General features: G+C 33.3%; 1 protein-coding gene across 1 annotated transcript in view; it reads right to left on the bottom strand.

Moving 5' to 3' along the window:
- LOC106459232 (catenin delta-2-like) overlaps window positions 1-27327 on the bottom strand; it is a 60510-nt gene that overhangs the window by 14091 nt on the left and 19092 nt on the right. Inside the window, 5 exon segments of the mRNA XM_022385682.1 lie at window positions 6097-6247; window positions 11193-11398; window positions 11401-11439; window positions 13767-14005; window positions 15531-15691. Of these exon segments, the coding sequence (XP_022241390.1) occupies window positions 6097-6247; window positions 11193-11398; window positions 11401-11439; window positions 13767-14005; window positions 15531-15691 (796 nt within the window).

Genomic DNA, 27327 nt, shown 5'->3' with positions numbered 1-27327 from the left:
AAGATTAAAAATACTTTTATGCATCAGAAAATTTTGAAATTTCATATGCAAAAGCCAGTGGAGACAGGATTTAAAGAGAAGACAGCCTTTGTGATACCAGATAGATGCTATCAGTTCAAGAGGATGCCATTTGTGTTAGTCAACTCAACAGTGACATTCAACTACATGATGACAAAGATGTTGCACAAAACCACCAACATGGCATTCTGACCTACACAGACAGACGGGAAGACCACCTGAAGAAACTCAGAGAGTTTGGGTGAGTGAGGGCAGCAGGTCTGACCATCAGACCATCTATGTGCTACATCAGTTATGCTGTGCTGGACTTTGTTGGACACAAGGTGGGTGACCAACAGGAAGCTATGTAAGAATAGAAGTTAACCCACAGACAAGATGTATCAGCTCTGACGATCAAGCAACAAGTCAGATCCTTCCTGTGGTTAGCAAGATAATATAGGAAGCTCATCCTGAACTACTATGAAGTTGTTGCACCACTGACTGACCTTTTCAAGAAAGGCCAACCCAAGAATTTGATGTGGGAACAACCACAGCAGATGAAATTCCACAAGTTGAAGAATATGTTAGGAAGTTTGACAATTTTAAGAATGCAAGAATCCAACAAACCATTCATCATTCAGGCTAATACTTCAGATGTTTGAATATGAGCAGTACTTCTACAAGAACATGTAGATTGGCTGTTTTTCGTAATGTATGTCAGTGAAAAGCTATCAAGTAGTGAGAAGAACTGCTCTGTGATTGAATGAGAGTGTTTGGCCATCATATTTCTCATCTGGAAATTCCAGAACTATCTCTATGGGAAGGAACTCATCATTCATATGGACCATCAGCCACTTGCATACATCCAGAAGTGCAAAATTAACAGTGTAAGAATCATGAGGTGGGCAATGTATCTTCAAAAATACCAGTTCTGCATTGAAGCCATTAAGGGGACTGCAAATGTGGGTGCAGAATGTACGCGTAGACATTGTGCATGAACTGAAAACAGTCTTTGTATATAGTATCAAAAATATTGTATATATTTTTCTTGAAGTGAGACTTATTGTTAGATATATAGGACTGTTAATGCGTGTGTTATAATACTATGATAGTACTAAATGAAATTGGAGTAATGGATATTTGTTTTTGTTTTAGTGTAAAACCACACAATGGGCTATCTGTGCTCTGTTCACTACAGGAAATCAAACCCTGGATTTGTGCATTTTAACTCTGTAATTTATCACTGACCCATCAGGAAATAAGTTATGGATGATCTACTGTAGAAATATAGCCAGTTGGGTGGTAAAATGAATGTGTATAAGAATGAATGGACAGAAGGTGAAAAGAAGACAACTGACCATGTAAAAGTAAAAAAGCTGATGTCAAATGAATGGAGAAGACCATCAAAACTAAACTAACTGGCAGAAAATGGAAAGGGAATTGATAAACTACTCTCAGAGTCAAAAGAGAATGGTGGGATGAAGTAAAAATAGGAATATAAAGAAAATCACCTTGTATATCCATCATCATCATTCAAGACCATGATGAAGAACCTCATGTTTTCCACTTGAAAATTAAGTGTCTCTAGGAAAAGATGTGTGAATACAAGGTCTATGACAGTTCTTCAATCTTCTGAGTTCTTCAGAACCACAAAAAGATGTAAGTAAAAGCCTGGAGAAATATGATAAATGATTTTGACATCTCACATCTGAAGAAGGTTTGAGACTTCCTTATCCAGAACTTTTAAAGCAACTGTATTGAAAAAAAGAGGAAGATACATTAAGCCCAGACTGATGGATCTGTCAAACCCAAGGATCTCACAGAATGACCAACAGTCCAGATGAGATTCCTACAGAACAGAAGGAAGTCATTTAGTAGGTCAAGAATACCCCAATTGCTTATGTTTATATTTAGCCATTCATTAGACTACAAAAGTAGCTGCCATCTACTGAGGAGTAGACAAGGAAAGCAGGAGAGGAGGATGAACATTACTTGCTGGACATTCTGAAAGAAACTACAACCAGAAATAAGTTGAAATGCTATAACCCCAATCATGTTAGCATGCATTTTCTGAGTGATCAGCTAAGATGTCAAAGAAACATAACAGTCACACAGTAATAGAAACTAAATCCATGAGAACTGTAGCTAAGGATGACTGAAAGGTAAAATTTTGATCCTGATTAAAATTAAGGATCAGAAAAGTGAGAGTAGCTGATATTTGATAATAACCAAGAAGAAGAAAGTCTCAAAATAGACAATTTCATCCTGTGCAGGACATAAAACTGACAATGAGTCAAAGTAAAAGACCATATAAAAGATTTCATCATCCCAAAAAATCAAACAGAATATCAAAAACTGGAGAAGTTAGATTACAAGAGGAAGATATCTTCATTAAAAGGCCATTAATATGTAGCTGATGCCCAAAAGCATCACAACAATGATCCAAGAATCAGAAGGTGAAAACTTAAGCATTCAGAGATGAACTGTTCAAAATTACATCAGCACCCCTCAGGCATAACAGAATTAGTTCAAAATTGAAAATAGAACATACCTGAGTAAATGAGAAATAAAATCACCAAAAGCTTCTTCATAATTAGGACTAGTTGACAAAAATCTCTTCACTCAGTGGAAGTCAAGTGATCAAAATAAAATATTTTTTTACTTTACCATGAGAAAAGGGTGGATGTCCTGCAATTGAAAGTCAGTATTTTCTCTCCCTAGTCCCTTGCTGTTGAAAAAATCCTTATTGAATTATTTACTGAACTTTTCCCTTGTGGGAAGTTTACAATCTACTAAAAGGTAGAAAAGTGGTTTTAGGCTCTTCTGAAAAGAAGTGGGATGGCATCTCACCCCCTTTCAAGCACTGTATGTGTGTATTCATTAAACTAGTACGACACCTCATATAAAAGGTTGATGTAAAATTACGGACTTTTCCAAAATCTGAAAAAAAATGTAAGAAATTCTGGGCTCTCACAGAAAATATTGTAGCTGAAGAGTATCTTCCTGGTAGCTGCAGTTTACTGGCATTAAACAGCCAGCTGTTTTTCAAAAGAAAATTACTATAGTATTACTTCAAATCTAATCATAATTTATCAAACACTAATAAGCCCTTTTCTAAAAATGACTATTTTCCCATACTGAAAATATATTTCCAATACTAGCAATAGGTACTTACCTTCTTTCACATGTACTGATCTCTATATGTATTCAGTACTGATTTCTATATGCATAAATTTGTTCACATACCACAAACTCCCAGGTATCTCACGATCAATTAGTTCAACTGCATTTTGCATGTAAATCATCATGACATGCCAGTTCAGTACTAGAAGCTCCTAGATGTTGATATGGTAAGACATTTTGATCTCAGACCACTGTCTAGAAGCCACTTGATGATTTATCCATGCTCCCCAACCGTGGAGAGAAACATCTGTGAGCAGATGCAAATCTAGACAAGTTGTAGAAAGCAGTACTCCTGTCATTGTGTTGTCCTTGTTCAACCACCAATGCAGATTGTCTGTAATGAAAGGAGGAATAGTAATGTGTGAGTTCTATTGATCCTGAGTAAGAGTCTATTGGCCGTGCAGAGTACACTGAAGAGAACATATATGTGCTCAATCCAAAGGAATAAGGGCTTCCAGAGAAGCCCAAGTCTCTATAAGTGACAGAACCTCACACGCAGAAACAGAGGGAGCAGTTAAGTGCATGGAGAACTAAAAACTTCATTGAATGAAGACGAAGTGGAAAAGGTCGAGCCCTAATGAGAAGGGTGTTGAAAAATTCATCCAAGTGGATAAGATATTAGGTAGGCAAAAAAGAAAGACATCTACAACTTGAGAATCCAATTAACATGAGCTGCATCTATTAGCAGCAGATGTGTGTGTTGAGAAGACCACAGTTCAGAATGAGCTAACAGGAGCTAGTTATTCATGTAATGGTGTAAATGCCAACCCTCAAATATGCATAAGTCAGGCAAAGGCCTTGATCACCCAACAAAATACAGACAGTGATGAATCTAGCCTATAGTGGACCAACTGAAGATAGTGTCTGAACCAATGAGAAATAGGAGAATAGAGATAGTCAATCGAGACATCTATCATGCTCATTCATAGTCCTGGAGAAAAAATCCCATCTGAGTGTGATAAAGGACTCCATGGTAAATTCTGGTTAAGAAGTTATCACAGAGGATCACCTACAAAAGTTGTAATGTTCTCAAATGAGAACCAAAACTTGTGTGCTTTTGAATAGTTGACTACTCTTCTGAATGAATCAGAGTAGATCCAGAAATCAGTTGAGGCAGGATAGATGGATCACAAGACACCAGTCCCCTGATTTATTTTGGGGACAACTAAAAACCTGGAGAAAGCTGACTGACAAGCTCGATAGATCTCTGTGATAGAAGGGTCTCCACAGCCTTGGATAGATGCAGACTGCTAGCAGGATCCAGAGTTAATGGGCAGGAAATGGTACAGGAGACAGTGGTGATGGGGAATGGAAACAGATGAAAAGTCCTTCTGATAAAACAAGGGAACAAAATTGGCTATACATGTCCCCACTGGAACTGCTGGCGATGATGAACCCAATGTGGAATGCCTCAGAAAGGAAGTGTATGTTGGACAAGTACTGCAGGAGAGCTGTACAGGTAAGACAAGAGTGGGAAACTGGGCATGGGAGAAATGAATAGGGTTTTCAGGGACAGCCCTCACATTGGCGAAAGTGATTCCAATTGCTGGGAGCCGAGAAAGGGTTGATCAGCCTGCTGATAAGCCAAAGTATAATGATCATAAGCCCATAGAGGATGAGGCATGCTAAGATCAGCCCTCAACTGAGAAACAAAATGCTCAGCATGAACCCTGATGTCAGGGAAAGGAGGGAAGATAAGGTACTCTAAAGATGGGAGTCATGTAACAATGAAGGGATGTATCATATGAAATAGGTGAAAATGAGAAAATGGAACACACCTGAGAAAGCATATAAAAAAAGGCACAGTTAGGCCTAGTTGGTTCTGTACGAGAGGTATGAGAAGGCATGGCATAGTAAGAAGGTACAAAAAGGTAGTCAAATTTCTCCTTGTCATGAACAGGTTCAGACGATGCAGGAGGAACCCGAACATTTTTGGGAGAAGAAAGGCAACTCATATAGCAATCAATTTCTCAACGAATGATAGCTGAAAAATCCACAGTCGAGACCCCCAGACCTAAAGTCTGTGTAATAGCACTCAAAGTAGTGGTAAGAATATCAGAAGTTGCTATACACAAACTTTGAAATTCATTTTAAACTGTGAGGAACTCGAAAATGAGCACACAAAAAATCAATATACAAAAGTAAGTTATTGTGGCAAACTACTACAACAAAATAACTGCAGTAAATGAATAAATCAAGCAATTCACTACTTTGCAAAAAAAAAAAAATCAAAAATCAAATGAACACTTGAAAAATGCTCAATTGAAAAATATCTGCAATCGAACACTGATAGTTCAGTAGAATCGAATAGAGGAGGCCACGTGCATCAGGGTGTGTTGCATGATGATTTACATGCAAGAAGTAGTTGAACCACGTTTATCGTGGGATGTATGCAAATTCAAGGCTTGTAACATGCGAAAAAGTTTTGCCTATAGAGGGCTGCACTGAACGAGTAATGTGAAGTAATGTACTGTATTGGTGAAAACTATTTGCTAATAGAATAAAAACGTTTAAATTGAAATGCTTAGAAACTGATAATTAATGTGTATGTACACTATAAATACTGATTAGATGTCGAATGCTAATGTTTAAATAAGCTTTAAATACTGATGAGACATAGAAAAGTAATGCTTACATAAGATAAAAGTACTGATGAGACATAGAAAACTGTTGCTTACAAAAAGCTATAAAATATGTTCTTAGTAAGCTTCTCACTTGACAACAGATTCTATAGTATAGGGTGAAACACTTCATATTTTTACTCAGTTAATCTTCAGCCCTAAAGAAAACATAGAACCATGTCCACCTAAAAAAATGTTAGTGCTAGTAATACTAATATACCTTTTAAAATAGATATGAACTGTATCAAAAGTTCTTCAGAAAAACATCATTTTACTTAAATACTATTGGTTCTACCTATGAGTTCTTTATTCCTCTGATCCATGGACAGGTTTCTTAAAGCAGTGGCGACTGCACACACTACTCTGTCAACATCCATTCTAAGTAATTCCACTAATACTGGAAGACCTTTCTCCTTCCTAACTGCTGCACGGATATCTAGACTTGGCTATAGAAATAGTAGATTTTATTTACTCACCCATTTGTTTTATACTGATTTAAATACTGAAAGGAAAGTATAAATATGTAACAGAATATAGTTCTAGAAATAATTTCATAAAGATGCCTCGTTAACTTATTTATTGGTGGTGTATAAAATACTACAAAAATAATTGTATCTTCACTCTAAAACAGAAACTGTATGAGCTACTTTTACAACTTAAAAATAAACACTCATTACCTGAATCTTAGCTTATTACATTGAAGTTATTGTAAAATCACAGAATAAAGTTGGCTAACCTGCAAGTAACAAACAGCCTAGGAGTTGAATGGAGTTAACTAGCCTGCAAGTTGCTACCAGCCTAGAAGATGAATGGAATCAACTAACCTGCAATTCACAAGCAGCTAGGAGTTGAATGGAATCAACTAACCTGCAATTCACAAGCAGCTAGGAGTTGAATGGAGCTATCTATCCTGCAAGTTGCAAGCAGCCTAGGAGTTGAATGGAGCTAACTAGCCTACAAGTTGCAAGCAGCCAGGATTTGACTGAAGCTAACTAATCTGCCAGAAGTATGCAGCCAGATTTTGGCTGAAGATAACAAATTTGGCAGTAGCAAGCAGCCAGATTTTGAATGGAGCTAACTAGAACCATCTATACAAAAGAGTTTGGCAACCAACACTGAAAGAATGCAGTATTGTGATTGTTTGGTTTAACTGGATGTTATCTTTACTTCACTCTTGCATGTTTGTCTACATTTGGTAGTACTACCAGGTCTACAAATGTCTGATAAAAGTAATTAACGTCTTGCTGCATTGTAGTTGGTTGAAATAATCATTACGAAAAATGAAAAACAACAATAGAACTTTTTTTTCTGACAAAGAAAGACGGAACTTGTGGGAAGTTAAAGTTGAATGAAAAATATTGAGATCAAACTGGCAATGAACCTAACTGAAAAGAGACTAACACCTAAACATTTTGGTAAGATGAAATCTCACATGTATCATTTATTGAGTCAAGCAGTAAGTGTGGGATTAAACTACATCATTAATGAGTGTAAGTCTGAAAACAACTGTATGGTTTATTGGTAATAAATGATTACATTTAATTTCTTCATTAAAACTAACAACAGTTTTTGGAAATTTCATTCAAAGCAAACACCAAGAAGCAGTTGAGTTCATGCCTTTTGTTAAAGACCATTCAAGTTAATAAGAATGCTAAAAAACCTGTGCAAACAGGAGTTATCTTAATAAAATTTTTATTCTATATATACAACTGAATTGTTTCATTGTACATAAAAGTTTGTTCTCACTTCACAGTTTATCCAATACGTGTTAAATAATCTTTTCTTGCGTGTCTGATAAAAAAAATCAAGTGCTAACACTATTAAAATACAAAAAAAGGTTGAGAATCATTAGTGTTTCACAGTACGTAGCAGTAAATTCAACATCAAGTTATTAAAAAGGTGAAGACATCTTTTTAGCAAATTTTCTTGACTTGTCTCAATGTAAGGTAAAAAAACACATTTCGGTAAAACACAAAGTTATTCAGTTGGTGAAATAAATAATGACAAAAGTGTAAGTCTGTACCACACTTAGGCTATGTTATAGCTTAAGTCAAAAATAAAGATAATTGTTGTGACATTTGTTTAACCAAAACAACAGCGTTGATAAGCTAGTCAGTTTCAGAGCTTACACAGTTAAATGCTTAATATGCTGTAGTGATGCTGTTGGTTAAGTGTTTAATATACTGTAGTGATGCTGTAGATAAGCATTTAACTTACTTTAGTGATGCTGTAGATAAGCACTTAACTTACTTTAGTGATGCTGTAGATAAGTACTTAACATACTTTAGTGATGCTATAGATAAGTGCTTATAATAACTTAGTGATGCTACAGATAAGTGTTTAATATACTGTAGTGAAGCTGTGTTTAATTTGCTTCATAAAGCTGAAATAATCTTCCCAATATAGAGATTTTGTGGGAAAAACATCAAGAGTAAAATTACTCACAATAGACCAAGTTGGGAAAGAAACAGATGATACTGATCTAACAATTTGCTGCAATATAAAAAAAAAGATTTTTATACATTTTTTAACCTTATGCCTAATCATGTACTTTAAAAAGTTAAGAGCAGCATCAAAGAGATTAATGACAAAACAAAATATGCTTGGTAGCAGAATTATTGCTATGAGACTTCCAGTAGATACCTAATTGTTTGTTTTGTTTTCACAAGAGACACAAAATGTTACCATTTCTTTATAAAGATAATGTATTACTATGTTTTTTGTTAATTTTGATGTATCAGATAAGTTATTAATTTTAGACATTTCATGAGGTAGCAAATTCTAATATATTTTGTTATGGTTTTGTTTACCCTTCATTTATTATTCCTTCTATCATGTAGTTCAACTATGAATTTTCAATTATATTAAAGTGCTAACTCGCCTTTTAGCCAGAGCACTTTCAATTTCAGTATACATGTGTTACAGAACTGACACAAGCTTCCCTTGGCAGTGATGTACAGATATTAATGTTGTTAAAAATTACGTAAATTAGCTAGTCACATGAAATGTAACTGCGTGGTTTAAACACTAAATAAAAACCCTGCCTTAAGCTTAAACAAGTTAGTCCATGAGATATAGTTAAAACATATTATTATTTAGTATTGTTATTGATCTTGAAATTTTTTAAAAAGTGTTGAAGATAGTCTGTTTGCAATTATACACTATCATAGATGAGAATATCTGCTGTGTAACAACATATGAACAAAACGGAAATTATTAGATGGCCAGATTCAAGTGACTTAACCCATAATGTCCTGAACCCAACTATATGTGCACATTCATCTTCCTTAGCAAACTATGGAAAGGTAGTTGCACAATAACAGAATCAAAGAAAGAATAAACAACCCAACCACAAGTTAGCTTAAAGATTTCAGAGTGAAAATATCGAAGAAATAGATTAAAAGATACAAAAAGCAGATAAAACTAGAACAATCTATACGTGCATGTATGTGTGTGAACAGTTTTTCCTTGCACTAAAAACCAACTTGTGTGACATTATATTCTTAGAGCGAACCAAGAAATACAAATCATGTATGAATAATTTCTGGCACTGCAAAAAATAAACACTTCACTATTATTTACACATAGAAAAATTTGTAAGCTAATTTTTATGAGGAAAAAAAAAGACAGAAATAAAACATTTTATAAACATAAAACATAATATAAATGCATAAACTTAATACAAAACATTTAGCATAACATAATGTATAGGGGCAACAAAGAACCTACTGGTCCATTTTGGCTGTCCCATTCTTTAAAGTAAACCAAGTGTATTAAATAAATAAATTTAAAAAAAATTCTTAAAGCGAGCCATTATCATTCATATAGTTATCAAGCTTTCCCTTAAACTCACTTAAAGTTATTGCCTCCACAACATCTGAAGGCCATCCACCCCATTATAAAAATACAACTTTTTAGCTGAAGACGATTCCTACCCTGCCAACATTTATACTTGTGTCCCCTAGTCCTACTATACTCACTGTTAAATATGAAAAAAGATGATGTATCAACACTATCAGTTCCCTTTACAATCTTAAACACCTCAATAAGATCCCCATAACCCTTCTTTTTCCAAGATAAAACAATTTCAGAGATCTTAACCTCTCCTTGTATGACAACCCCTCCATCCCAGGCACCATTCTAGAAACCCTCCTCTGAACCCTTTCCAACTATTCAATGTCCTTTCTAAGATAAGAAGCCCGAGAGTGAACACAATACTCCAAATGTAGCTTAACTAGTGATTACTGGTTAGGCTACAATGAAATTATACCTTGTTTAGACTTGTATTCAATATTTCTGTAGATACAAACTAAAATCATATTTGCCATACCACTAATAACAGCACACTGCTTGGATGGCTTAACATGTTCAGTGCCATGTGCCCCAGCAGTGGGACATATTACAGGTAGCTTCAGTGAGCTAATTAAACATACTATAGTTACCCATATAAATATTAGATACCTGGGTTAAGGAAAAAAAAAAAGTAGTTGGCACTAGGATAGGAATTATTAATACTACTGGTGGTAGTGAACGTGTTAAGAGACTGATCAACCACTACACCAAAGTCCCTTTCTTTCATAACACTGTTAAGGTTATTCCCATCCAAATTATGATAACTTACGTGTATTATCTTGCATTTATTATAATTAAAACCCATCTGTCATTTATTTGTCCAACTCACTAAATGATACAAGTCTTTCTGTAAAGCACCAGCAGCATCCTCACAGCTAGTAACACCTAAGACCTTAATATCACCAGCAAATTTATGTAATTTATTGACCCTTTCTTACCCTATGTTATCGATGTAAATCAAAAAAGAGCAAAGGTTTTAAGACTGAGCCCTGAGGTACTCCACTTGTGACATTAATCCAGTATGACTGAACTCCATTTATGAAAACCCTTTGCTTTTTTCTATCTATCCACTCTTCTATCCAGTTAGCTAACTTATCCTTTGTTAAATGACTTTGCAAAGCAACTTTTATCAGATTTTCCAAAACATTTCCCACAACTGTTGTAAGACTAATAAGCCAAACATTACTTGGACAATTTTTATTACCTACCCTGAAAAGGGGAGTGATAGCATTAGCTAACTTCCAATTCTTTGGCACCTGCCCACTATTTAAGGACTTACAAACAAAAAAATAGTAGCAAGTGCTCACATATCCAATTCTTAACCTCCTTCAAAACCTTTGGGGAAATATCTGGCTCAGGACCCTTATTGTTCTTTTAAACTTTTCAATTATTTCTTAACAAGCTTGAATTAATGTAATTGTTTTGTTCAACATTTTAAATGAAATTAACTTACCTGCCATTAACAAGCAGCCATGTTTTGAATGAAGCTAACTTACCTGCCAGTAACATGCAGCCAGGTTTTGAATGAAGCTAACTTACCTGCCAGTAGCAAGCAGCCAGGTTTTGAATGGCTCCAGCTGCTGCCTCCAATGTTTCTGGGTTTGAACACTCTGACAACAAGGACAGATATAGCTGCACCACTTCAGGCTGCCATAATAGCTCCATCCCTTGGACTGGTCCTGCCCCCTGTCTTGGAGTTGAGGACAGAAAAGCCTCTTTCTTCTGTTTCTCTGTACTATCTCCATCTTTCTTTTTTTTGTTGTTCCAAAGCAGCCCAAGCTGTCTCCTACTAAATAATCATAAACTAACACTTTTGTAATTCTTTTTTTATTTTATTTAATTTAAAATTGAATTATGAAATTTCACAAAAGTTTTAAGGCTTAATGTAACTTTATACTAAATGTTAAAAATTATTACAACCATTTAACTGTTATTAGCATTAAAGCAGATTTTACAGAATATCAAATGATTCAATCATTGTATGTTTGATTTATGACTTTCACGCAAAGCTACACAAAGTGCTACCTGCACATAGCCATCCCTAATGTTAAACTGATGACTAGAGGGAAAGAAAATAGCCAACAGCGTCACCACCAACTCTTGGGCTGCTCTTGTCTAACTGAATAGTGGGATTTAACTATTACTCTTATAGTGTTCCCATGGCCCCCTAGTTTGAAGCATATTTTTCTTACAAAAATAAGACATGAACCATGAATTCTTGGATTTTCAATCTGGGCAGGCTAAACAAAAGGTCACAACTAACCCAGATTCATATTTAATTATATTTCTAACAGTACAAACTAACATTAGTGTAACATATACAGTAATGGAAATGGTTAGGAAAAATGTTATAAAAAACCAAATGCTACAGGAATGCTGGCCATTTATCATGCAGAAATGAACTAAACCAGTGTTTAGTCCTATGTTAATATTTTTCACTGTAATTGGTTATCGTCTAACCAATAAGAAGATACCATACTAATTTAAATCGTATAAAAGTGCAGGCAACCATATTATACCAAGTAGTAGTAGTAGTATGATCCAATCATGATTATCAAGGGTGAAATATCCATGACAATATTAATATTTTTGCAGATCAAGATTTTTCCATAAAAAAAAAACTGCAGCAAGACTATGTTTCAGTAGAGAGTACATGAAACTGGCACTCTTAATAACAGAAGTGGTCAAGGTGGAAAACTAATATCCTCCAAAAGTGATGTTAAATATCTCAAAGTTATGATAGTTATGAGATAGAAGACTGCTGAGTACAGATCTTGCCAAAGACCTTGCTGTAAATACAGGTGTGAATGTTACCTTGAGAATAGTAAGATACAGATTAAAACAAAGAAGTCTCAATTAATGGATATGAAGTTGCCAGAAAACTACTTCTGAGAAAGGGTAACCAAATGAAAATGTAAAAATGAGAATTGAACCAAAAACATAGAATGTGCAAAGCTGGAGAAATGTGTTCTTTATGATGAATCCAAGTTTGAACTGTTTGGCAAGAATCAATAACACTTTGTTCAACAGCTGAGTCCCAGGTATACATTAGCCAATGTACAGCATTTAAGTGAAACATCAGGGAAAAGAACTCATTTGTGGCTGCATTTCAGCCAACAGAGTCAGCGATATACACAATATTGATAGCAACCTGACTGTTGAAAAGTATATGTAGATTCTAATCCATCATATCATTCCCTCAGAAACATGACTTATTAAGTGGGGATTTATCTTCCAGCAAGATAATGATTCCAAGCAAGCATGCAGCAAATGTGAAGGTAAAGAGGAACACTCACAACCATGGCTTGGAATGTCCAAAGTACCGATATGAATATCCTCGAGGCTCTATGGACTTACGAGAATTGTGGGAAGTAATATAAGATATTTAGAACAATATTTCACAATTGTACATTGATAAATTGTATAGCAGCATGAAAACATGGTGTAATGCTCTGTATAAAGCAAAGCTAACAAACAAAATACCAGCTTTTCTTTGGTATTTTTTGTAGTAATTTTTGTACTACTAATATTGTATTGTACTACTATTCATCATCTAGTTGCCATTACTTATTCTTTGTGACTCCTATATGTGTATCATTGCTTGTGTCTTTCTATAATTATTTCCATTACTGTATTTTATGAAGCAATTAATTTTTTCATATTACTGTTATTTAAAATTTTCAGTGCTGACTGAAAGATAGAAACCTTATTTAATGAAGACGACAAAGAACTTCAGAAAAATGTTTAATTACTTGAACAAGTAGTTAAAGGAATAGTTTTAAAACAAACTGACAAGCAGCTAAAGAATTATATAATTTCTCCTCTAAGTTCACAAACTATGATTTCTTTCATAATTTTTCAGTTTGATAAAGTTTTTTGATAAAGCTCTTACATTGGTCCATGATTAGAATGGGATAGGTGTTAAAGCTAAAGTTAACTGATATTTTTTCACTTAGGATCTTGCCTTTCATTGATCCACTACTCAAGTGTGTAAGCTATTCAAGCAAAAGTTCATTGACATTTCTTCTCTCAAGTTCTTACCATACATCAAGTTCATTACAAAAGTAAAAGAGCTGCTAAAGTACACTAACATTTTGTCACAGAAAATCTTACCTTTCATTGATCCACTACGAGAATGTGATGGCTGTAAAACTCTTTTATCATATTCTGGGTCTTCTACTTCTTGACAGCGAAATGATAGGTTTCTCAATATACAGACACAGTTTTCTACACTCTTGTTGTCCATGTCATTCTTTCCTATAGCTGCTTTAACCAGATGAAGCAAGGATTCCACAAGACCTTCACACTCTCGTAATTTTTTTCTAGAATATTCACCAGCAGAGCTGACATTTCTGTATGTAATGAAAAAGCAATCACACATCCAATATCAACATATTAGTAAGTAGACTGAATATCACTATCCAGCTAGTATATTGCAAGATGAATTACATGGTCAGCCAACAACCTGCAAGTTTTTGGTAACAATGAAGATCAATATCAGTTTTTTGCTAAAAACCTAGCAGGATCTTGATGCTCCAAACAAACTGTGTATCATATCATGATAATTTATTCGTACATTACATATATATATATGTTAATAAAAGTTGATGTGAAGAAAATCCAGTAGACAACTGGGTTTGAAATGTGTAATAAATAATGACAATAAAACACAAGTAGCTATTCCAATACTGGATATCAAAAGTAACAAAGTCAATTAGCCTCCAATCAGTACCACAAAATATCACACATACAAAATGCCAACTGAGATGTTTAGCCTTGGAAATTTAAACAGAGCTATAACTACTATATTTCTAATAATACAGATATATAGTTGTTCATGTAATCAAACAGAACTAATTTCATTGTCATATTGACTGATTGTTAAGTTTCAAAAATGGATAAACCTGTTTAGTAAGGTTTTTCTACCAAAACTCTTCCTAGCTTATTCCTCATTTAATTAGTAAATACCAAACATGAATCACCTATTACTAATAATCTAAAGAAATGTCAGTGGTCAATCTGTGTGTGTGTACATATACATATATATATAAGGTAAACATAAACATTATATGAGTAGATAAGATTTATAAAATGGGGGTATAAGTATTCTTGTTTTTGGAGGTGAATGAGTAAGTAGGACTTACACAGCGATGGGGATACACCATCTATCAGTCTTAACATCAATCCACAAAGGCTCACATACAAAGAAAAATAATAATAAAAAAAAGATAAGAGATCATGATGTGGGTATTCAAGCCCACACATCTATATCACGCTTCATTGCCTGCAGACAACTGTGGGAAGGTGATTGCTCTCAGAAGACAAAATAAGAAAAAGGGAATATAAAGTAAAAGCTATACTTCTGGCAGCTCTGAGTAATCAAACCTTCCAGCACCCATTACATTAGTAAAAGCTCAAATAAATAAGGTAATATTAGTAGAACCACAGACAAATGATACCAGAATAAAATCCCTACCGAGTTTCCTAAACTAGTATGACACCCATAAAGTCTACTTGTAAAACTTATTATAACTTCTAATTTTTAAATACTCTTCTACCTTTTATAAAAGGTTGTGCATTCATGCATGTTAATGATGGTAATACATGCATGAAAACAGTGCCAAGAGATTCTTGTTTAACTGACTTTATATTCAAAACAAATTAATGTCTAATATTTTTTCACAATTTTTAAGCATATTTAATTCTTACTTCTTCACATTTATGTAATATATTGTTATATTTCTAACAAAATATTTTAATAAGTTTATTTGATGTTTGTTTATCAAATCTATTGCGTATTAATTTTTGTATTAATATTTTGAAATTAGCAGTAAAATACAAATTATGACATATTTTATATATATAGTCTAAATTTACCTTAAAATTCCACTAGCATTACGAAACACAGTAGACCAACATATTTCTTGAACTCTTAGCTGATCATTTGGATCTCTGTGTTGATCCCATCCAGAGTGTGGAATAATTACGTAATTGACAATAACAGCTAAACCATCATCAATTATTGAACGTTTGAGACCCTGGAAAATAAATAAGTTAGTTATACAAATAGTACTATTTATAAACCTGGTTACTATTAAAAAATACTTGGTATTTTTTTATTACATCTACAATCTTTCAGTACTTATTAAGGATCTTTGGTGAAGAGAGCTGACAGCTAATACTAGGAAGGTTGTTGTTTATCTTCTTTTCTTCCTTATTTGTAATATTAGGAAGATTATACAATTGATTTGCCCCTTCTTTTTTTCCTTATCATTATTATTAGGAGGATTAATTGTTTTTTATCTTCTTTTCTTTCGTCTTATTATGTTCTTACGTTTACTGTGAAAATATATGTTTTAAATTTTTTAAATAACAATTCTGATTTATGAGATAAAATAACTTATAAATTGCTAGTTAGCTATTGGTAAATTGCTTTAATGCCAAACCATATATTTGAATAGTAATTGTGTGTATTATTACTACTTATGAGAAAATTACAAAACAAAAATGTTAAATAAATACAACATTTACATAAATTCTAAACTGTTATTTAGAAGTCTGTTGTTATGGTATTTAAAGATAATATTTGCATTCGTGACTGAGCTTGTATGTAGCATGCCCTATGTCTAAAAGGCTTAGAGTATAAGTATTAAGAAAATGTTTAATCCATTGTTTCTATAATACTTATGCACATTAATCCCAAAACAGTAAAGTGTCACAAAACAATTACTTCTTTTATGATTTGAGTAAAAACTATACCTGTAAAAAAGTACAATCACTTGATTTATTGGCACAAATGAAGAGTAGCCAATAAGAACTTGAGCTTGTCAAGTGAAATAACATGCCTAAACAATCACTGATGATTTCAGTTTGACAAGAGAGAATCATCGATCTATTTTAGATACAGCAAGAGCATTTTTTACTTATAAGTTACTGTGACTTATGTTTAAACACATAGTGAACTCTTTCTGTTAATAGCATTTAAAATGAACTTCAGTATATGCTCTAGGTGCATTGTTTACTCCACACTTATATTTTACACATGGGACCAACTCAAATAAAATTTAAAAGAAACAGTTTTATAGTTGGAAATGCATCACACTCCTTGGATATCCTTTGCTTATACAACTCTACTATATTAAGTCATGATATTGATCAAGCATGATGATGCTTTTTTTATGCTTAAACTATGGAAGTTCATGCAGCCTTTACTTTAACTGCACAAAAAAGATGGTTATGGTTATAAAACTAAAGGTAACTTATAAGCAGGACTTACTTGGTTAATCTCTGGCCCCAGCTTATTTATGAACAAACTCTCTTTTATACAGAAACCAGAGATTAACTAAGTAAGTTCTGTTTATAAGTTACTCTTGGTTTTATAAGCATAATTTGTCTTTTTATGCTGATAACTATGAAGGTTTTAAACAGATTTTTATGTTGCCTTACTTGATGACTGACTCCGTGAAATACATAAGCTTGTGAATTTTATAGCCATTATATTGAATTTGGAGGTGGATATTTGAATTTATATTTCATCTTGTCTGTGTTAAGTAAATATTTTTTCTCTTTTTATAATGTACATAACAGCCTCTGTTTCGGTATTTATTCTTACTTCGTCACCTAATATGATTTATTTATTCTAAATCTTTGGTAAAAATTAGAATTATATAAAACATAGGAACATAGTGTAATTTGTTGTATTTAGTTTTTACAACTCCAACTGGCATTTAGTTCTTTAGCAGACTAGGGTTGTACCATTTGGCAACCCTGCAATTCAGCAGTAAATCTCTGTGACTAAATTCAAACAACTAAAAAAGGAGATTTTTTTAAAATTTTTTTGGGTTCATACGTTACAATTACTCAGGAATTTACTTAAAATGTTTAAAATGAGGTTTAATGTTTTACTATATCATCAAAGCATCAAACATGTAGAATGTATTTGATACTGTAGATCAGTCTGAAATAAAAATTATTTTTATTATACAAACAAAAAAAAACTGTTGCTTTTAAATTTGTTTATTTATTTATGATTTTACACACATGTTGAAGAGGAATTTTATTAAGTAGTTACTAGTTCATCTGGTTTCCAAATTTATAATCTGTTTGAGATTTCCTAAAAATAAGACTATTGCTGATATTACTATAAGATGTTACAGTAAACTCATTTTAACTCAGCTTAGAAATATTTAAAAATTGAAAATATTTTAAGAATAAATTACATATAAAATTTTTGAATGAAGGCAAACATTTAAGATATTTCCTCATATTTTAAATGTTTAGGCTTCAGTAACTAAGTTTCATTACCCTAGACAATATTATCATAATGCCCAAAAATCATTGTTACGTTTTGAAATCAGACAAAGAATCTTTTGTTTAAATCTTTAACACAGCAGTCCATAAAAGTTTTTACTCTAAAGTACATAGTTTAGATTTCTTACACTTTAAAAACTTCATTGAAACACATAATAATGAAATTCTAATACAATTTCAGAAAAAATAAGTTCGTTTAATCAAATTAAAATGACAACAAGGTAAAAAGTCTGCTCGCAGAACAACCAAATAATGTAATTTCTAATTATTCGAAGTGTGTTTTAAGAAAAAAAGTTTTAGCTTATGGCTTAAAATTTAATATTCCAGTTAAGTTGAAGATTATAGCATTTCTTTTTGCACACCAACCTATTTGATCAAAACCTGAACATTGAGTCTTTTAGTAATGTTAGAACTCAGGTTAGTAGAAAAGTTATAAAATTTTTCAACAACTGTAACTGTGATTAGAATTTAAAAAAAATTTAGGTAAAGAAGTTTCATTTCACTTTGTTTGTTTTATTCCAAAGCTACACAATGGACTATCTGCACTCTGTCCACTACAGGGATTCAAACTCTGGGTTTTTAGAATTGTAAGTCTATAAACTTACTGCTGATCCACAAAGAGACAAGTAAAAAAGAATTCATAGCTTTGAATAATTTAAGAAATAATTATAATATTGTCATTTCCAAATCTGATAAAGTAAATACACTGGTGTCCAAAGGTTAAGGAGTAAAGTGTTTGTTGATATGATTTTTTTTCATTTGTTATTTATCTTTTGAACAGCACTGTAGTATAGTAATTTTGGATGAAAAAAACATATCTCAGAAAGGCTGAAGATATTTTAAGAGGTTTAATAAAATTTGTGAAGTGACATTTAGTAAAACTAGAGATTATATTATGAAGATATTTAATGAAACTAAAGAAAGATGCTTTATCTGAAAAACAATATTTAAAAATTAGACCATCAGGAAGACATCCAGGGATTTCTTTTATTTTTCAAATATTGGAAGCTATTATCATGCTTTGGTAGATTATTTAGTTTTTCCCAAAGACTTTCTCTCGTAATGAATATACCCAGAAATATAATTTTGAAGTTTGATAGCAATGTTTATTATCATGCTTTGATAGATTATTTAGTTTTTCCCAAAGACTTTCTCTCGTAATGAATATACCCAGAAATATAATTTTGAAGTTTGATAGCAATGTTTATTATCATGCTTTGGTAGATTATTTAGTTTTTCCCAAAGACTTTCTCTCGTAATGAATATACCCAGAAATATAATTTTGAAGTTTGATAGCAATGTTTATTGTGCTAGCCTTGATGTTGAGTTTGGATATACAATATTTTTCTCATATGTGAGACATACCATAAAAATGTTCACTCACTTGTATTTTAACTTCACAAACTTTATACCAACTTTATATAAAGAAAATATGGTTAAGAAATTTTTATTATAACTATAACATTTCAAATACTTATTAGTTACATCTTTAGGCAAAAATTTATATCAAAGAATTCTTGTGCAAAAATAGTTTTCCTGTACATGCCACTGATTAAATACTTTGTAATTTTTGAAAAAGGAAAGTTTTAATAAACCACCTGTGTATAAAGTTCCTAAATATTCATTACTTATAACCTTAACACGAGTAGGAGAATATTCTCTGAGTGTAAAAAAATAAACTACAAACCATACTTCATAGGCTATGTCCTCACATACAGTTGAGATATGTTCTAAAAAAACCTAATTCCTGATAATAGTATTTTTTAGATAGATTTAAGTATCATACTTCTACACTGAAAGTACAAAATATTGTATATTAAATTATTTTGTCCTTCTGTCTGCATGGTTATATTGATCCTACTACAAAAAACTGTTAAATTGCATGAAGGAATATGCAAAGTTAAGGTATTTGAGTAGATCAAATGTACTGAAACAAGTCTAAGATGAGTGGTCATTGAAATTCTTTTAAGATCTTAACAATAGCCAGTGATGTATAGAGCCTTTGTATATAAAGGAGCTTGCTCAAACATAAGCTGAGGCCAGAAAGCAACCAACAAAGTTCTGCTTATAAGTTAGCCTTTAGTTTAGTGTTTCAATAACTTTGTTAATTAAGATACTTAAAACTTACTCAACATTTTAACAAATCCTGTATATAGTATTTTCTTTGATCATTGATTTCATTTAGAAATTTTAATACAATTTCAGAAAAACTTTAACCAGTATCAAAAAACTCTTTGATCTATTTTCCATTTGCAAAATAGCAACCATTATTTAAAAGTTTAATTCATGCAATTTTATTTGGATAAGATTTTTTATTTTTGGCAATTACACCTGAGGGTTATATTAAACTCTATGCATAACCTGATAATGCAAGAACTCTAATTTTTGTATTATGAGCTATGAATGTTTTGTTTTGAAAGTTAGTGTTTTACTTACAGGTATGTGATTCTTCTGCTCTCAAAGTTAAAATGGACTTTTTATTTCACTAGATTGAATTCTAAGAAACAGGAAATTAGAGAGGAAACTCATGAACAATAATACATAGTTATACTAATGTTAAGTTGTTTAACAAATATTTAATCCATGACAATATTCAAAGCTAAAAACTAGTGTTTATGTGTTCTATAAGTAAGCTATACCTATATTCTTTCTTTAATGTTACTTTCATTATCATTGTTGGTTAGAAAGTTTCATATATCTAGTTTTATTATCTTTAATGTTTTATTAATATTATTATATGTTTCGATTATTTTACATTACTAGCTTAGTACAGACCTTAGGCATGTGACATCACACACTACCAGTTAGAAGAATGTGATGCCATATTGGATGGAGAGAATTGACAAATGGTAATTATCAACTTTTCTGGAGGGAAAAAAAGAAAGGAGGATAAATTCCTGTTAACTACCAACATATTGATGACTGATCACAGCCTTAGTTAACCTAGATAAATGGATCACATCAATATGCTTGAATACTTTTATAGGTTTGCTCATCAATATGTAAAGTTTTCATCTCAGTTTCTCAACTGTACCTTTCTCATAGACATTTGAAAATTAAGCAGTCATTTACCAATATGATATTAATTTTATTAAATACAGTGTACTTCTCCATGTTATAATATAATGTTTTTCTTCCTTAAGCATACACTTAAGAATTTAAAAATTGTACTAATGTATTTATGAAGAATACAAAATTTTGTTTTCACTCTCTTAAGAAACTGTTATGTATTTTGAATTCATCAATTTTAAAATTATGTATTTGATTTCTTCCTATTATTCATACTTCAAAAATAATGATTTTAAAATAAATGATAAAAGGAATTTCACACAGAAATAGTGAAGTCTGAATTGTACAGGGTTGAAGATATGTACATCATAATTCCAGAATACTTACATAAAATAAATTTCAGAATTTTATATTAAAAGGTCATAAAATAAAATGTAACAGGTTTTGTGAAAACATTGTGTTGCACGTGATATGAGTAATACAACTGAAGAATAAAAGTATCAAACAATATTAATTTCAAACATCACAATATGTAAGTTGTTTTCTTCAACTGTGCATTTAACTTTGATTAGTTGCTTTCCATTGTAGAAGGTAAACCACCCAGAGGCCACCAAAACATATCCACTTTGTTTTGAATAACTTTGAGGTTCATGCATTTATGATGAAAAATCTTATAGAAAATAAGTTTCAAGTTTTCATGTGATAAGAGTTTTGCTTTGTGGACTTCTGTACACCACTGGAAGAGGGGAAACAATGCAGTGAAGAGTCCAGAGGAATGCAACACCAGAAGACAGTGCAATGGGTGATCACAAAAACCCTATTTTGTAATACAGGCCAGTTCTGATTTATTCAACCAGATTCGGAGCGACAGGCAGTAGTCCTAATGCTGTTTTATTCGTGATAGTCCATGGGTTGGTATGGTCTGGTTTGGTACCAGTTTATGAAGCAAGACACCATGAGGGAACCTCAAGTGGTCTTGTGGAACACCCTATCTCAACAGTGAGTATTAGAGACTGACAACAGCCATATGGTGCAGATTTCAGTAGAAGTATACCTAGACAAGCACCACTCACCACAAAGCAGGATCCAGAAATAAGCAAAGGGCCACTGTAATGGTAAGAAATGAAAAAAACAATTACCCACTCACAGTCGAAACAAGGTGTGGAAAATGCCCATGGGTGGTAAGTGATAGCTACAGGAGGAAGAGATGGCCAAATAATATAAGTAGTGGACTATAAAAGTATGTTGTGTGGTCCAAATGCTCACTTGTATAATCTCCTCCAATGGACAATGGAAGTAGGCAGCCAGGTAGAGGGTAAGATGATGGAGTTGGTGTCAGGAGACCTGGAAAATGTGTCAGGAATCCTCGAACAAGGATGCATAACCAACCCATAAAGATGACTGGAGAGATCCCAGTAGAGCAGTAATTCCATGGAATAAAGGGGCAGAAATGAATGAGAACCATGGAAGAAAGCAGTGTAGGCAACATAACAAGGAGAACATGTACAGGACAAAGAAGACAATCCAGATTGGAGTGGGAATAGAAATAAGAAACAGATGGGAGGAAAATAGCAGTGAAGCTTATGTCCTCTTCACATGCACCAAGTTTTCTTGGGGAAAACTATGATCCAGATAAAGAAAACATAGGTATGGTGATACAGGATATGGAAGACCTCTAGAGAGAAAATATCTGAACAAAGACTTCCACATGCAAAAAAGAAGGAAAAATATATCTTTAAGGAAAGGTGATACAGTGAGCAGGTAGCCAAAGGTTCAAATGAAGGAAGAATAAGGGCATGGAGAACTACACTGAAACTCCAATCAGGAAGTGGTGCTAGATGGGGTGAATGTAGAAGACAAAAGGAGTGGAAAGAGAAGGGGATAAGACAGGAGAGGAAAATGTGGCAGGAATTGGAAAAATGAAAAGTAGTAGATAAGGCTGCTCTGTAGCCCACAACAGTGGACACCAACAAACCATTATCTAATAGCCAGGTAAAACATTCCAAAAGGTAAGGAACAGTAGGGTGGGAAGGCAAGAAACCATGGTGCAGAGATGTACTGCAGAAAAATGTGCCATTTTCTCTGGTACACAGATAACGAGGAAGGGCAGATAGAACATGAAAGAAGGGAGTCTGTGTCAAGAGAGTTTAGATTGCCTTGCAAGAGACTGGACAGACACTACATGGCTGATTGAAGTTGCCTGAGAAGGGAAGAGGTAAATGATGCAGAAGGGCAGGATAAGAAACCGAGGTTGAGCAGGCCAGAAGAGGGTTGGTCCATTTCTGACTGAACACATCCATAACCAAAGCCAAAGGATGTGGAAATGGAGACCAGAATAGGAGTAGTTTGAAACTTAGATGAGTAGCAAATGCATCCAAACCATTGGAAACTTGGGGAGAGAGGGACATTCTATTGGCAGTCTCTTGTTGGGATCAGATAACTGATCTGCTACAAGATTCCCAGTAATTGTGACATGGCAAATCAGAAGATGGACTGGCTGAGATGGGGCTCAAAAAAGGAGATCCAACATCTGAAAATAATTAATGTAAGAGACAATGATCGAATTGTCAGAATGTATTATTACCAAATGGCCCCATATCGAAGGTAAGAAAATGAAACAAAGTTCAATGAACAGCAAAAAGTTCCAAGAGAATATTTAACCACAGATTTAACCCAGTAATCCATATATGTGCCCATTCTGTATGAGAAGCATCTGTGAACAGGTGCAAATTGGGATGGGGAGAAGACAAGGAAACACTAGCCATAGTGCTGTCTCTGTTGATTCACCAGAAAAAAATCGACCTGGAGGGAAAAAAGTAAGAGGTTGATGGAATCCAAGAGATTCCAAATGAGATTCCATTGATCATGCAATGTCCAGTGAAGGCCACATGTGTGCACAATCGCAGCATATAAGGGCTTCTATGGATGCCCAGAAGAAGGCTGGGCCCTGCTGAGAAAGGTGTTGAAAAACACCCCTATATGTATAGGTGTTTAATTTCTGCTTAAGAAGTTAGCACACAAGGATCACATACAAAAGTTATAGTGGTTTTTAAACGAGACCCAAAACTTGAGTGCTTTTGAGTAGTTCACTAATCTTCTTCACGAGAATAAAGTGTTATGTCTAATTTCTGATTAAGAAGTTAGCACACAGGTCACATACAAAAGTTGTAATTGTTTGCAAACAAGACCCAAAACTAGAGAGCTTTTGAATAACTCACTATTCTTCTCCAGGAGAATAAAGGAAGGGTTATGTTGAATTTCTGATTAATAAGTTAGCACACAGGATCACACAGAAAAGTATATCAGGAAAATCTCTAAATAAAGACTGGCACAAAAAAGTCACCAAACAAAGGTAATGTAAGTATGAAAGAGAAAGACATGCAGATGACAAAAGTGTGTCCCTACCAATGAGATCCCAACACAAAAAGAGCAAAGTGTGAAGGGAAAGGGTGGAAGAAGATAAGTACACCAATGTTGACAAAACAAGGGGACAAATATTCTCAAAAAATCCTCAGTGGAGTGGTGGATAGTCTCAGAGAGGCGATGAATAGAGAAAAGATAACGGAGGATAGTGGTTAGGGAAGGATGAAGACGTAAAACCTGGGAAAAGAGACAAAAGTAACATACCTGGAAAAGATGTCAAGGAAGGCAGAGGAAGATCATGGAACATCTAAAGGAGTAGCAAGAGATTGCCTGCAAAGGAAGGAGGCAGGAATAGGCTGTCCAAATCATCCTTGTCATGACCAGGTTCACCAAGAAACGGGATATCTGGTCATGGTTTAGGAGACATAAGTGATCAAAAAACAAGAAGACAACAAATACATTGCCATTTAACCACAAAAGAATTGATAAAGTACTAATGAAAAAAAAATCATGCATGAAAAAACACAACTGCACATTAGAATGTCAAATCGAGAAGTGATGATAGTGCTCTACAGTGTAGAGGAAGTCAGCTACGCTAGGAGAGGATGTCACATTCCTACTGGTGGAGGGTTGTTGCATGCCTCAGTGCAGTTATACTACGTGTATTCATGTGAGGGTATGTAGGAGCATCAAGGCTAGTAGCGAACGAAAATTACACATATAGAGAGCAGTATAAGTAAACAGAGGTAAGGTATCATATCGGAATAGTGACAAATCAGAAATGTTGTGGGTAGGCCATAAACGATTACTGCCTGTAAAGTTTCCAGAAATGTCATGTTTATATCTCTTGTAAAGGAAGGATAAAGGACCATTATACTGTGTAAACATGTTCTTCAATATATCCAAAAGGTTTGCAAAATTTGGGCCCATTTTAGTTCTCATTGCTATATTGTTAAACTGTTTGTACAATTAATTGTTAAACAAAAATCCACTGCATTTTAATATTAGTTCTGCTAGACAAATCAAAGTGCTAGTGGAGAGTTGAAGTTTAGAACATTTGTCAAAAAATTATTTTAAAACTGTTTGGACATTACAATATATAAAAATTTGATGCCCATAGTAAATAGAAAGAGTAGTCTGCTTTGTGGTTAAAAGTAAATGTGTTGAAGAGATTAAGGGCATAATAAGTATCTTTAATATAAGTAGGAAGTAAGTGGATGAGTGGAGCCATTATGGAATCTAATAAGTGGCAATAAGATCAATTTGTGCATTAAAGTTACAGGGACACAAAATGGGTCTACCATGATTATTAGGCTTATGAATTTTATACACTAAATAAATAAACCTAATCTAGATTCAGAAACTGGTAATGTCAAATTGTTAGACATAGGTAGTTCATTATAAACACACAGGTGCCCACAACCAAATATATTTTCATTTTAGTCATTAAGTACATAAAATAACATTCCAACATCTCAATTGTGTTGTAAACCTGATGATTCCAATATTCACACCACAGATCTTGAACTCTTTTTACCCCAACAAATCCAGAAAAAAAACTCACAGCTCTGTTGTAAATCAAGATCACAACTTCTCTTCATCTCTCACAGAAACAAACCCTAAACTTTTCTTTGCCAGACCACCTCTTATCTTCACATAACAACAAACAGTTTAAAGACATTATCTTAAAAGATTGTGCACAAAACTGACACCACCAAAGGTACTTTTCCATATTTTTGTTGTGGAAAATTATGCACAGGAGAATCCAGTAGATTATTAGCTGAACATACTTGAGAATGAACTTCTGAGAAACATAATAAATAGCAACTCAGATAAACCAGTAACTAAATACTATAATTTGCACAAACACACCTTTGAACATTTTAAAATGCATGTTTTGAGAAAAAGCCCTATGAACAAACATAACTGTGAATTACAAAAAAAAAACTAATTTTACCTTGGAACTCTCCACTCTGATGAGATAAATGAATGTTTTAGTTTTTACATTTTAAAATGCTCTTAATTTATTTTTTTCATAGATTTATGTCTTATAACTTGTGTCGACTATATTTTCAATTGCTTTTATTTTTTAACTTTAATTCTTTTTCAAATTTTATTTTAAAACTTGATAGAAATATATATATATATGTGTATTGAAAATCAATACTCAAACAGTCAAGCAATACAAAATTAGAAGGAAGGACTGCATTAAAAACAGCAAATCCAAACTTGTGATAAATGACATCCAATCAAACAAAAACAAGCCCACACAAATGTCAAATAAAGATGCTGCACAAATCAAAAGGATCCCTTTATATAATGTGGGATATAAAATGTGCCCTGGGTTTTGGAGGTGACTGCAGAAATAGGACCCACATTGCGATGGGGATACACCGTCTATCAGTCTTAACCTCCATTCACTCATATGAAGAAATTAAAAAAAAATCTAAAGTAGAAATCAGGAGAGCGAGATGTGGGTGCTCTAGTCCACAACATCCCACATCTATATCACCCTTCACTACCTGCAGACAGTTGTGGGAAGATGACTGCTCTCCAAAGTAAAAGAAGGAAAGAAAGAAAATAAATTGTAAAGAAAGGTAAAATAAGCTACTACCACTTTACCTCCTGAGGTTGACATTCCAGCCCCCATTGTAGTAGTAAAACACTAATTAGTAGCACAGTAGACAAATTATACTGGTATAACGTCCCAACCAAGTTATCTATACTAACTAGTATAACTCCCAACCACCACCTGTTAAGTCCACTGTAGCAATGAATTTTAAGACTCTACACTAGCCTTTATATGAGATAAGTTGTTCATTTGCATAAAAGTAGTGCTTTTATGCAAACTCTCTGTTCTAGTGACAATTCTCTACGCTTTTTGGGCCGTGGCATGACAACAAAACTTAATAAATAGTGTTAAACACTGTTTTTATCAAAGTTTATTTGTGGAGTACTATTAAATTGATTTCTTCTAGCATATACCAGTACC

This window comes from Limulus polyphemus, unplaced genomic scaffold (assembly GCF_000517525.1).
Source record: "Limulus polyphemus unplaced genomic scaffold, Limulus_polyphemus-2.1.2 Scaffold579, whole genome shotgun sequence".
NCBI classification, from domain to species: domain Eukaryota; kingdom Metazoa; phylum Arthropoda; class Merostomata; order Xiphosura; family Limulidae; genus Limulus; species Limulus polyphemus.
The sequence above is the reverse complement of the archived record's forward strand: the minus strand, read 5'-3'. Positions and strand labels throughout refer to the sequence as shown.